Source organism: Pristiophorus japonicus, chromosome 1 (genome assembly GCF_044704955.1).
Source record: "Pristiophorus japonicus isolate sPriJap1 chromosome 1, sPriJap1.hap1, whole genome shotgun sequence".
Lineage (NCBI taxonomy): Eukaryota > Metazoa > Chordata > Chondrichthyes > Pristiophoridae > Pristiophorus > Pristiophorus japonicus.
The window spans coordinates 439,949,706-439,964,001 of NC_091977.1; the positions used below are offsets into that span (position 1 = coordinate 439,949,706).

The following is a 14,296-nucleotide window of genomic DNA, read 5'->3' on the forward strand; positions in this document are numbered from 1 at the left end:
AGGTAAGACCAAAACTGTACACAGTACTCCAGGTGTGGTCTCACCAAGGCCCTATATAAATGCAGTAAGACTTATTTACTCTTGCACAGCAATTCCTTTGTAATAAAGGCTAACATACCATTTCCTTTCCGAATTGCTTGCTGTACCTGCATGTTAAGTTTCTCTGATTTATGTACAAGGAAACCCATGTCCCTCTGAATACCAACACTTTCCAATCGCTATTTTAAAAATATTTTACTTTTCCTACCAAAGTGGGTCGTTTCACATTTCTCCACATTATATTCCATCTGCCATGTTCTTGCCCACTCACTTAACCTGTCTATATCTCTCTGCACCTCCTCATAACTTACTTTCCCACCAAGCTTTGTATCATCAGCAAACTTGGACACATTACATTCGGTCCCCTTATCCAAGTCATTAATATAGATTGTAAATAGCTGAGGCCCAAGCACCAACTCCTGCAGTAACCCACTAACTACAGCCTGTCAACCCGAAAATGACCTGTTTATTCCTATTTGGTCTTTTCTACCCGTTAACTAATCCTCAATCCATACTAATGTGCCACGGCCAATCCCAAGAGCCCTAATTTTGTGTAATAACCTCTTATGTGGCACCTTATCGAACGCTTTCTGAAAATTCAAATAACATCCACTGTTTTCCCCCTTATATACACTGCTAGTTATGACCTCAAAAAACTCTAACAGATGCCAAACACAATTTCCCTTTCATAAATCTGTTGACTCTGCCCAATCATATTGGCTTGGAATTTGCAGTGGATGTTCGCCATTACTGCCCCACTGAAACTGACGGCAACTTTTAAGAGTTAGTGTGTGTGCATTTAAATCCTGAAATTGTGGTAATTCATTCATTGCTCCAACACAAGCTGCACTGTGGCCCCCGTCCCCAATAGTATAATCAGTGAAACTGATGAAAACATGGGCTTTTCCACAGTAATATCACTGTTAAATACCCAATTAAATATTGAGCCTTGTTGGAATAGGTGCAACAGTGTATTGACTGGCACTCAAATGTTATGGCCCTGAAAAATTAATTTTTATATTTGTGGAGTGTCAACTTCTCCATTAATATAAAAGTTTAAAAAAATTGTAACCTTGTTGCAGATAGAAAATTCTTTGGAGTAAGATGATAACTGTTGACATAAAAGGGACATTCCTGGATTGGCAGACAGCAACAAATCCTCCCACGTCCAAACTTTTAATTCTATGTGATAAAGTGGATTGGAAAAAAATTCAAGTTTACAGATGAATCTAGAAGGTACAGTGAATTGCAAAAGGGAAAACAGAAAATTGCAAAAGGTATATTGATTGAGTCGATGAAAGAATGGGAGATGCAATTTAAGGAACAAAGCAGTGGGTTAGAATACATTGGTCACAAGATTGGCAGATGAGAATAATGTGTGGAGATGAAGAGGGATTTAGGGATGAAAACAGAAAATGCTGGAAATCTCAGTAGGTCAGGTAGCATCTGTGGAGAGGAAGCAGAGTTAATGTTTCGGGTTGATGACCCTTCGTCAGAACTGGAGAGTATTCGAAAAGAACAAGCACTGAAAGGGGGAGGGGAAGAAAGAACAAAAGGGAAGGTCTGTGATAGGTTGGAAGACAGGAGAGATTAGAGAGACAAAAGGGATGTTGGTCCAAATTCAAATATCAGGAATTAGAAAAATATTAGTCAAGATAGGGTGTGAATGGCAGGATAATGACCAGCTGCCATTAGAGACAAGGAGAAAAAAAGATTTAGGGATCTATGTAAATAAAAATTGTTAAAAACTAGTTCACAAGTACAAAAAGAATAATGAGACGGGCTCCATCATAAAAGGTATAAAATATAAATGTTACTGCACTTTATGAAGCAATGGCCAGACCTCATTTGGAGTACTGAATGCTACAGTTGTACCTCTCCAGTCTGGCACCCTTGGACCTGACCGGTACGGAACAGAGAATTTCCCGAACCACGGGAGGTCTCACTCACCCAGGTTTGTGTGTCTGAGAATGCGTACTGGCACCTTGGGCAGCTCCCAAAGCACACGCATTCAGTGACTGATAGCCGCTCCCAACCGATCGCCAAACACACTACACTGATGGCAGCCATTGCAGCCAATGAAATATTTAAAAAAAATAAACCCGCCATTCCCTCAGCCCAACTAATGCCGAAACATGGATGTTTCCGGATGAGAGTGTCTCAACATGTATTTATTTTTGGGACTGACCAGATGCAGAGTTTTTTCTACTCCTATACTTAAAACACTGGACATAATTTTATCTGCCTACCGCCCTGTTTTTTGCTATGAACAGGGTGATGGAGACAAAAATCAGCAGGTCCACCCATTCCAATTTTCAGGTGGTCAGCGTTCCCACCAGAGACAGGCAAGGGCCTTGTAATATATATAGCTCCACCTGTGGACCACTGTGGCACTGCAGCCAGTGCTGTGTACAAATAGAGGGAACAGGTCACCTGACTTGAGTTCTGGTGTGTTCTGCCATCTTCAGGCTTGTGTGTGTTAGTGAGTTGTACTGAAGATATAACAGTGGCGATGAGAATGGGATGATCGGGGGAAAAAAGCTGCAATTTTTGTTGGTGGAGGATTCAGCCAACCAACAGAGAGACTTTGAGAGCTTCCCTGTTTTGATTAACAGCTACAAATCCAAGAGAAATTACAAGCACACTTGTCTGAACTGCCAGAGTCCAGATGGCTGCGCCTATGGGAATAGGGGGCTTGGGGGAGTTTCAACATGACTGTGAAAGTTTCGGAGTGTATGTGGAGCGGCTAGAAATGCTTTTCATCGCAAATATTATCGAAATCCTCAAGAATGAAAATCATAACCGGATGGTGTTGGAAAGACAACGGGCGATTTTCTTAACTGAAGTAGGGCCCGAGGTATATGCAACCCTGAAAAATTTGCTCGTGTCTGTCAAGCCAAATGACAACTCTTAAGAAGATTTAGAACAGCACTACAGTCTTGAGCCCCTAGAAATTGCTGAAAGTTATCGTTTCAGAATAAGAGATCAGTTAACCGAAGAAAATATCAGAGTACATTGTAGCATTAAAAAAAGCTATCTATTCATTGTAATTTTAGAAGCTTTCAAGACCGAGCATTGCATGACCGCTTTGTTTGTGGGATTAAAAATGTTGCGATCGGAAGAAAGTTATTGACGACTCCTAACTTGACTTTTGATTTAGCTTGTCAGACAGTTATGTCAATGAACATGGCCGACCAATATTCCTGAGAATTTCATACTATTTCCAGTCATCAGACAACTGAGATGAATCGCCTGCATGTTAAAAGTAAAAGGCAGTTGGGGCCCAAGGTCTCAGAAACTGGCAACGGTAACAGAGCATTGAAGTCCTGCTTTCGGTGCTTGGGACAACACATTGCTCAAAGTGAAGGCAGAGTGTTTTATCTGCAGGAAAATTGGGCATCTTGAGAAGGCATGCCGACTGAAGGGTAAACCAGCTTTCAAAGCTGTAAGTAGAAATCCCCAGAGACTACATAGCATGGAAGAAAAACAACAGGATGAGGGTTTAGAGCTACACATCATCTGGGGCACGAGGTTAACAAACAGCAATTTGAAAGGTATCATAATCCACATCGATGTTGCAGGAACCAAGATACCCATGGAAATCAACTATACCTCGAGTCGCTATACCTCGACAAATTGCGTGATTTTCCATTGGAGAATCCAAGATAAAGCTCCGAGGCGACTCGGGAGAGAACATTCCTGTGGTAGGTCATATCACCGTACCGGTGAAATAAAAGGATCAAGTTCAGAGCTTGCCTCTATTAGTAGTGGCAGGAGACAAGCCTGCCTTACTGGGAAGAAATTGGTTGGGATCACAAATTGGATTGGAGTGAGATTTTGTGTGTTAAAATGAGATTTGCATCAAAGGATGATGTCATTAAGAATTATCCGAAGGTGTTCTGCGAAACAGGCAGTCTGATTCAAGGCGAGAGTCAGGGTACAGAAAGACGTTAGATCGGTTTACTGCAAACCACGTTCTGTACCATATGCACTCAAGGAGTAAGTTGAGCAAGAACTCAAAAAACTAGACTGAGAACATTATTTCTTGGATCTATACCCATTGTTGTTGTACCTACGTCCGATGGTACGGTAAGATTGTGTGGTGATTATAAAGTAACTGTAAACCAGGTTCTAGAGGGTAATCTCCCCAATACATTGCCAAATGTAGAAGATTTGTTCACAACACTAACAGGTGGTCAGATCTTAAAGTTGGATCTTACGAATGCCTACTTACAGCTTGAACTAGATGAGGAGTCCAATCATGCTGGACTATAAATACTCATCTAGGCCTATATCAATTTAATAGGCTACCATTTAGAGTGTTTTCCGTCCCCGTCATAGTCCAAGGGGTGATGAACCAGATTTTGCAAGGTATTGAAGGGGTAGTATGTTATTTAAATGACATACTAATTTCAGCACCAAATAGGCAAATTCATATTGAATGAAATCCTCTAACGGCCAGAGAAGCACAGAGTACGAGTGTCACCTCGCAAGTGTGAGTTATTTTAAAACTCAGTGGAGTACTTAAGATACACAGAGTAGATAAAGATGGTTTACATCCAACCAAGAGAAAGCTGGATGTAATCAGAAATGCACCCACTCCCAAGAATGTCATTGAATTTCGATCATTCTTGGATCTTTTGAACTTTTAAGGAAAGTTCCTGCCAAATTTGGCTAGTGTTACATCCACTGAATGAACTATGAAAAAATACAGGTCCATTGGAAGTGGTCAGAAGAATGCGATACAGCATTCAAGGAGTGTAAAAGCAAATTGGTAGAGAGCACCATGTTAGTTCACTATGACATCTCTAAGGAGGTCTAGCTAGCATGTGATGCCTCTCCATATGGAGTTGGGGCAGTGATCTCATGTACTACATGGTGGGGAGGAGAGACCAATTGCTTTTGCTTCACGCACTCTCAGTGCCAGTGAGAGTAATTATGCGCAAATTGAAAGGGAAGCTTTGGCATTAATTTTTGGGGTCAAGAAGTTCCACAAATACTAGTATGGTCGCAAGTTTACCATCATTACAGACCATAAGCTCCATCCAAAGTCCCTAGCGGCAACCCAAATGCAGAGATGGGCTTTGATTTTGTCAGCATATACATATATTAAAAGACTGCTGATCACAGTAATGCTGATGCTATTTCTAGATTGCCTTCCCCATCACAAGTTACACCCGATAGGGAAGTGTTCTATTTTTCATACATTGATGAACTGCCAGTCACAGCTGAAAAGATTGGTAGAGCAACCAAACATGACCCAGTTATGTCAAAGGTGTATGATTATATTGCAAATGGCCAGCCAAACCAGGTAACAAAGATATTCATCCATTCTTCATTTGTAGGAATGAATTATCAGTCGATAAAGATTGTATCATGTGGGATGCAAGAGTGGTTATACCAAATAAATTCAGGTCCAAATTATTAGGAGACCTCCATGACCAGCACCTGGGAAAGTGCTTGACCAAGAGTTTTGCACGCAGTTACTTACGGTGGCCGGGTCTTGATAAAGATATAGAGTACATCGTCAGTCAGTGTACGACATGTCAATTGGTAAGCAAACAACCACCATCCGTACCATTCCAGCTATGGAAATTGCCTCCTAGGGTGTGGCAAAGGCTACATATCGATTTTGCTGAGCTAGAAGGACAACAATTGTTCATTGTGATAGATAGCCATTCGAAGTGGGTCGAGGTGTTTCCAAGGTGGAAAACAACAAGTAACACATTAGACATTTTACAAAGATTATTTTCTTCATTTGGCCTCCCAGAAGAAATTGTTTCTGATGATGGACCACAATTTTGTTCAGAAGAATTTGCACAGTTCATGAGTAAAAATGGTGTGAAACATACCAAGATTCCACCATACCACCCTGCTTCAAATGGTGCAGTAGAGCGCACAGTACAAATTGTAAAACGTGCCCTCATCAAACAAATCTTGGATCCAAATCCAAAGAAATGACAGTTGTCATTGGACCACAAATTGGCTAATTTTCTAATGATGTATCGTAATACTCCTCATACAACTACTGGTAGAACACCAGCAGAGTTGTTTCTCAAACAGCCACGAACCAGATTCTCGTTGTTAAAACCAAACTTGGCAGTCCGTAGAAGAGAAACAATTAAGACAGAAAGAGAATCATGATAGAGGTAGAGTAAAAGAGAGAAGTGTGAAATTAAATCAGAAGGTGAGTGAAGAACCATCACCATAAATGGATAAAGTGGTTACCAGGAAGAGTGGTGAAAATATGTGGTCCTCGCACTTATTTGGTCAAGATGTTTGATCATGGACAGGTTAGGTTTGTTCACATTTATCATATTTTACCTACAGATGTGAAATTAGTTGAAGGTGGGAATGATTCAATTATTTCTGACTCATCAGATAGTTTTGATACAAGGACCAGTAGCATATCCTACATCAAATGTACTGGAAACAAATCCAAGAGGAAGTCAGAATTTAAGTCTGAGTCCGAGGCAGGCAGACAAACAGTCTGAAGTTACAGAGTTCAAATGGAAATCAAGGGCAGCCCTTGAGTTTAAATTCGACACCATGTTTGGAAGGTTCTGTTCGAGAGCGAAGGTATCCTCTTCGAAACAGAAAACAAGTGGTTAAGCTTGATTTGTAAATATGGCAAAATAAGTCCATATCTTTTGTTATGTATAACCATGCAAGTTATGTATGATGATTATTTTGTTCTAATTACTTCTTCATTAAGGAGGAAGAAGTGCAATATATATAGCTCCACTCTTGGACTACTGTGGCACTGCAGCCAGTGCTGTGCGCAAATAAAGAGGGAACACGTCATCTGACTTGAGTTCCGGCGTGTTCTGCCATCTTTAGGCTTGTGTGTGCTTGTGAATTGTTCTGAAGATATAAGAGGCCAAATAGATTCAAATGCAGGTCCTATGATGATGTTAGGACCCAAACACCATTTTTGTATAGATCTACAGTACCACCGTTACTTCCTCTCTCCCCCCAAATACATCACAGGCAGTGCAGATGTGAGATACCCATTTCCAATACTACATAGAGGCTCTCATTTACATCATTGTAAATATTTGGCAAACATCTTGGTTCGGCCATTTTAGGCTACAAAATAACTTTTTAAAATTGTTGTGGTTGCTGGAAAACCTTCACAAAGCTTAACATGGTACCGACAATACTTTTTTCATAAAATAGGAATTCTTTTGGCTAGACCATTCTGATTAAAGAGAAGCAACAGCAAAAGGTGAAAGGACCACAGGGAACTGCAGCTGCGGAGGAAGAGAATTCTTAGAAATCCTTACCTTTCCAACAAGGTGCATAGGCCTATAAACCCAGAATTACATACCTGCACTAGTCAGAGGAGCAGCGCATAAGGAGGTTGCACTTCGAGAGGTTGTCAAAGACCTAAGACACCTCCTACAATAAGACCGGCAACCAACTGCCACAGCTGTCACTGCGTTGCCAGTTAATCAAAATTACTGCAGCCCTCAACTTCTTGGCCTCCAGCTCCTTCAGGTTGCAAGAGGCAATACCAGTAACAGTCAATCTGCAGTTCATGCTTGCATTAAGCAGGTGACTAATGCCATGTTTACTAAAGTAAACCATTTCATTATGTTCTCCATGAAGAAATGGAAACTGCAGGAGGATAGGTCTCTTGAATTCACAGATTACAGACTTCCCACAAATCCAAGGCGTCCTTAACTGCACCCACATTGCCATGCAAACTCCTGCAGGTGAGCTTGTTGCCTTTTCATGAATTACAAGGACTTCCATTTAATTATTGTGTGATCACCAGCAGTGCATCATACAGGTTTGTGCCCACTTTCCTGGCAGATGCCACAATGCTCTTATCTTGCACCAATCCTTTGACTTTCCATTCTTTGCCACTGCACAAACAGAGAGAGGCTGGCTGCTTGGGGACATGATGTGTGTGTAATGAGCAAGCAACAGTTAACTGAATAAAGGGAAGTGAAAATATTCAAACACCCTGCAATCACCCCATCGCCACTGCTGCTTCTCCTCCCCCTGCCAATGACTGTGTTGAATGGAGCCCCAAAGTGGTCATTATTTGGACCTCCATTGTTTTCAATCACATGTTGGATAGCCACCATATTAGTAAGTTAGTTTTATGGTCTTTATGGCTTTTCTGATCTCTGATATGTTATGATACTGTATAAATAGTAATGTTTTCAATCAAAGTTGTAATGAAATGGCACTCTATCTATAAATTAAAAAAAGAGTAAAAGGGCAGCATTCTGTCCCACTACCTGGACTACCGCGAGCGGGAATGGGCGCCGGGCTGGGGAGCATGTGCAATCCCGATGATTCTGCCTGAGTGGAGGGCAGGACGAGGCAGTGACATTACAGACCGTGCTGTTCTTTCACAATTGACGCCATGCCCTCTCTGTGAGATGTCATCCATCGTTATGGTCTCGGTGAGAAGTGGAAGAAAATGAAAAAGACTTGGAAAATCTTGCTCTATATATAGCGACTTTCACCACCTCAAGGCAACCCAAAGTGCTTCCCAGCCAATGAAGCACTTAAATGCTGTAAATTTGTATGATTCTTTGACTCCAGACCACACACCAACTGTTGGGAGTACAGGCAACCTGGCCAGCTACTTACCCAGGCTGATTTGAACTGACCTCCAGGGAGTGCAAAAAAGCAGCTGCTAACTGACTCTTCTTTCCTCTAGAGAAACAGGAGGCCCCCACTTAATAATTTCCCCCACTTGAGCTCAGGAACTCCGCACTGTCGGTGGTTTTAAATTCAATGCCTACATAACAAATTATCAGGTGATGATGAATCACATACTTGGGTTCAGAGTGACAATTAGATTATTTTTCAACAATTCTTGTTTATATAATAAAGTTAAACCACAAACTTTTAGTGAAACATAAGTTTTATGATTTTACATTGTACAGCAAAATGTGGTTTTAGGCAAACTGGTTTTGGCTGGAGCAGCAATACAATAATGGGAAAAAATATTAGAACTTGGCTTGTAGTTACAATGTAAAGTTTACAATGTAAAGTTTACATTGTATTTTTAATTTCTAATATGTAATTAGTCAAAGAATGAAAAGAAATCCCATTCAACACAGTATTAACTTTCTGTTCCTCTCTTGTACAGCATCACATAACCAGTTGCTTTTAACCACGTGACTGTAAACCACATTTAACATAAAGGAACAAAACAGAAGAATTATGGATCACTTGCTTTTTTTAAATTATTATTCCACATTAAGAAATGTCAGAATTAAGAACAGATCAAATCCACAGGTCTTCCTCAACTAATGCCAGATTTGTTTTTGAAAGGTTTCGTAGATGTGAAGCAGTACCAGGGTCACAGTTGAGGCAACTCCTTCCCTTCGCAGTCTTACCTCTGAGTAAGGTAAGCTACAGAAAGTGAAGGCATCATACAACAGTAATAGCCATGCAGGATAAAGAAAATGAAGGTAGTTGTGGTCAATTATGATATCACTGCGGGGCTTCATCTTCAATTACTTCTAGTCTACGAGGCCCATACAATAGAACATAGGCTATGTGCCAGTCACCACCACCAGACAACTTCAAAATATCTTCAGGTGCCACAACACTGACTTTATCATCATCGAATTTGATCCACTCATCTAAAAAAAAAATTCAATAAAAATTAGAAATGAAAATCTCCACATTTAAGTGCTCATGACATACAAACATTTGTTGCAATATACGTGTGTAGGCTGTGCTGATTGATTTTCTAAATTTACTTCAAAGCTGTCAGTTTAGCTTGGAATGCAGTTGCAATAGGCAAGACTTTAACATTTTGCGACAGCTCTACTGTACATCTATACAAATTAGACACACGCTACATATATATAACATTTATGAACAAAGATATCAGCAGCAAAGCCCACACGTGGTTTGGAACTATCAATGTTGAATCAAATTGATACTTGAAAGGAATAAAACCTTCTGTCCAGTATTAACTTTTTAAATAAGCAGCAACTGTTCTACTGATTTTAAAATAAAAACATATTCAAGGGCTGTCGTTTAAGAGTGGGAAGGTCATGGGTTCTACACCCTACTCCACTTACTTCTAAACTGCATTTATGGAAGGACACCTCCCTACAAGGAAGAAGCATGTGAGCAAGGGAAGAAAAAAACAATTGGAAATGCCCTCCTTGGACAGCACCTCACTTCTCAACAGCCAACCAGAATAGGTACTGATTAAGATCTGAGAGCAAGATGCACATCCTCAGAAAACACATTCAATCTTCAGGTAAAAAGATATAGGGATAAATTGCCAAAAGCCAATTCTCAATTGCAGTTTTGTGGCGATTGCATTCTAACAGCATGTGGAGCCAGGAAAGTAAGTCCTTCTCTATTGAACACTCAAATTTCCTAATTTGGTGGCAGATTTTTTTTCCTCACATAATTTTCATGATTTTATACTTTCCCTCATCTCGCAGGAGTATTTTATGTGTTAGTTAAAATAGCCCTCAAATATTCCTGGGACCTCAACTATTTACTATATTTATGAATGACTTAGATAACACAACAGAGAGCCATGTATTCAAGTTTGCCAATGACACAAAGATTGGTGGTACAGTAAGTAGTGTAGACGGGAGCATAAAATTATAAAAAGACATTGATTGAACAAAAAGCAAAAGGTGAGTGGTTGGAATTGCGGCAGATGGATTTCACTGGAGGCAAGCATGAGCTCATCCATTTTGGACCAAAAAAAGGATAAATCTGAGTATTATTTAAATGGTGAAATGCTGGGAACAGTGGCAGTCCAAAGAGATTATGGGGTCTATGTACACAGATCATTAAAATGTAGTAGCCAGGTTCAAAAGTAATCAAAAGGCTAATGGATTGTTAGCTTTTATTACTAGAGGAGCCCTAGTTAGACCACATCAGGAGTGGTGTGTACAGTACTGGGCACTTAGAAACAATATATTGGCCTTGGAAGGAGTGCAGTAAGGATTCACCAGAATGTTACCAAGGCTCCAAGGGTTAGATTATGAAAAGAGATTACATAAACTAACATAGCCTTGTATTCTGTGGAATATAGAAGGTTAAGGGTTGGTTTGATTTGATTGAGGCTTTCTGAATTTTGAAAGGAATTGATAGGGTGCACAGAGAATTTTTTTCCACTGGTGGGGGAGTCTAGGACAAGGGAACATGACCTTAAAATTAGAGCTAGGCCATTCAGGAGAGAAGTTAGGAAACAAAAAGGGTGGTAGAAGTGTGGAGTTTGCTCCCGCAAAAGCAGTTAATACTAGTTCAAATAATTTTAAATCTGAGATTGGTATATTTTTGCTAGCTATGGGTATTAAAAGTTATGGAGCCAAGGCAGAGTTAAGATACAGATCAGCCATGATCTCATTGAATAGCGGAACAGGTTCGAGGGGTTGAATGGCCTACTCCTGTTCCTATTCTCGTGGTCCAATCTGCAGCATATATCTGCTCAGTATGCAATGGAAAGTGTGCCCCAACACCAGCCCAGTTACACAATGTGATACAACTGAGGATTCATATTAGGAGGGGAGGGGGTAGGCAAAGGTACGTTGTATCCTCGTTTTTATAATAATTAATTATATAAAAACTGCACTCTTAACTATCAGTTTTCTCCTCTTCTTCCTTGTACTCAGGATTAGTTTCATTGGCATGGCAGATTTCTAGCACTTGGGCTATTATTTATATACGAGTGTGGATAATAAAAAGGAGACAGCATAGCTGGGCTGATGCTTACGCAAATGTTCACTCTCTAATCGGGGTCATCGGATAATGATGAGCAGCAACAACCAGGGCTATTTTTAACAATCCTTCATCCTCCAGTGACAATGGGCGTCATGCAATTGCTGCACTCTTACTGTTGCCCTGCTATCTTGCTTGATCCTGGTCATTTCCTGGTCTGTTTGGGACCAATTTTTACTTTGCAAGCACTAGCCACAAGAAAAAGGAAGGCTTTATATATTACACTACACAACACCGTCCTTTCTGGGATTACAATTCTCGGGTGTACACACCACTATTACAAAGCCGCAATCAATTTGGGTCCAAGAGACTAGATGATTACATTCTGCTGAATTCCTCCTCCTCCTCCCCCCAGTGGAACAATACATTGCCATGTTGCAAAGAAGTTCTCAAGATTAAATGTTGAAGTATCCATTACATTCCTGCATTGGGAGTAAAATGCAACTCGTATTCCAGAATCCCGCACACCAGCATTCAGTTCGGTTTACTTAACAGCTTTGCACTCTAAATTCCCATTTAATTTCACACTGCTTTCACTTGGAGCAGAGTGTAACTTCAGTAATGAACTGCATTTCTCAGTTCTACTTAGCAGCATTAGGCAAGTCACAGGACAAAAAAAAAGAAGGAGGAAATATGATGACAGATTGTGTCCGTATATTAAAGCTTCTAAAGACAAGTCTTAGAATGGTTTGTGAACATCTGGAAGGGAAAACACAGGTCATATTATGTGTTGGAGTGAAACTGCAATTTTCTGGTTGAGCCTACAGGAAGACTGACTGATAGCTGGGACTCTCGGGCTTGCCCATCACTATAGAGCTGCAGAGAGACAGACCCAGGACAGCCATCCACCTTCATTCCACAAAGCTCCTCAAAGTAGCGGATCCACCATTAGAAGTCAAAGGAAAGAAGACGATGACAGGGCCAGAGGGAGAGGAGCTGCCAGCAGCCGCTAAAATAGTGTATGGGTGTGTGCCGGGGCAGGAACGGACAGCCCCTTTCGCTGTCGCACACACTTCCCTTGAATCGGGAGGCTGGTGAGGTCAGTACATGCAGGTTAGCGCGAGGCGGCAGCAGGTTTTGTGAAATGGCTATTGTCAAAAGGGGAGTTCTTTATCCAGCATCCATAGCGACACAGAAACCAATCTATTCCTGCAATAGAGCTGTGCAAGCATTCAATCCCAGAGACACAACAGTTTCTTCACTGCTATGGATCCCTGATGAAGAGCTCTCCATTCTACAAAATCCGTTTCTTTTAAAAAAAAAACTACTGTCGCCTCCCACTGACCTGCATGTCCCATGTTTTGGCCCTCAACGTCTTTCTGGAAAGAAAACTGACCCAAAAAAGGCTACTGGAATTCTGCTCACCATTTCTCCTCACAGACTCAACTTAAATAGGAAACTGATCAGATGGACCCATACCCAACTACTCTACGGGATAGTTCCAAAATGTTGCTACTCTGCAGTGAAAAATAATATAGTTTCTGACTGACTTACTGAAAGTATCTTTGTTTTATTAGTTGGTCAATGCAAAATGTGTATAAAAAACAAGAAACATTACCTGATTTTCTTCTAACCCAAGCTACATAATGACCAGATGAACTCGACCTGCCTTGATGCGTTAGCACTGCCATTAGATCATAGTATCCACTGTTATTTGAGCCTAAATCTGTTAAAATAAACACAGAATTAATTTAATGTTAATTTCTTAATCAGCATACATAATACAACCTCAATTACCACATTGTCAAGTTAATTCTCTCAGTTGCACTCAGTGCTGTGCGAAGACACCAACCCTAGTATGTTTGTTAGCAGTCAATTCAGACCAATATTTGAAAGAGGCATGGGAAAACCTCGTCAGCCAGGTTGCAGATGGTAATTTGGGCTTTGAAGTAGAGGGTCCTAGAACTAACTAAAAAAAGTTAAAATACTGTTTTTAAAAAATGTTATACATCCACATATCATGAAGTGACGGCAATCATTCATTTATAAACTTTTTTTCTAACCAATTCGGTTCTTAAAAATCAAGTAAAATACTAATTCCTGCACCTGCTTTCTGGCTTGTTCAGTATGTCTAGCTTGAGTATAATTTCAAATATCCAAGCATGGTCACAACTGTTACTCCAGGAAAAAGGGCAAGCTGGTTCACTAAGTTGTTTATCAGTGAACCAGTGTTATATTCTAATATCAAGCCAAAAACAGAGGGCATCATAAACAGGTTTTGAAGCATCACAAATAGAATTAAAAAAATAGGAAAAATCTGTTAGGGTCTTCATTATGCATACATGTATCCTCTTACACACCATAGGAGTAAAACCGAACTTACACTAGTTGGTTAGTTAGTTGGTTCTGGTATGCCTTCCATCCACATAAAATGCTATCATTAGACTGTTGAAAGGCAGCATCTCACATGGTCTCTTCCTAGTCTACTGTATAAAGTCCCAGGGCCTGTACCGTTGTGCTACTTCATGTAGATGATGCACATCATTTGTAAACTGCTGCTGACCCTAAAAAGGAAGATAGTCTACCTTTG

At 40.4% G+C, this 14,296-nt stretch overlaps 1 protein-coding gene across 1 annotated transcript in view; it reads right to left on the reverse strand.

Moving 5' to 3' along the window:
• Positions 1-8,908: 8,908 nt before the first annotated feature.
• Positions 8,909-14,296, reverse strand: part of usp14 (ubiquitin specific peptidase 14 (tRNA-guanine transglycosylase)) — a 67,593-nt gene continuing 62,205 nt past the window's right edge. The window contains exons 15-16 of the mRNA XM_070892914.1: positions 13,325-13,432; positions 8,909-9,653 (exon numbers count right to left, since the gene is read on the reverse strand). Coding sequence (XP_070749015.1) covers positions 9,502-9,653; positions 13,325-13,432 — 260 coding nt within the window. The 3' untranslated portion in view covers positions 8,909-9,501. The remainder of the gene's footprint in view (positions 9,654-13,324; positions 13,433-14,296) is intronic.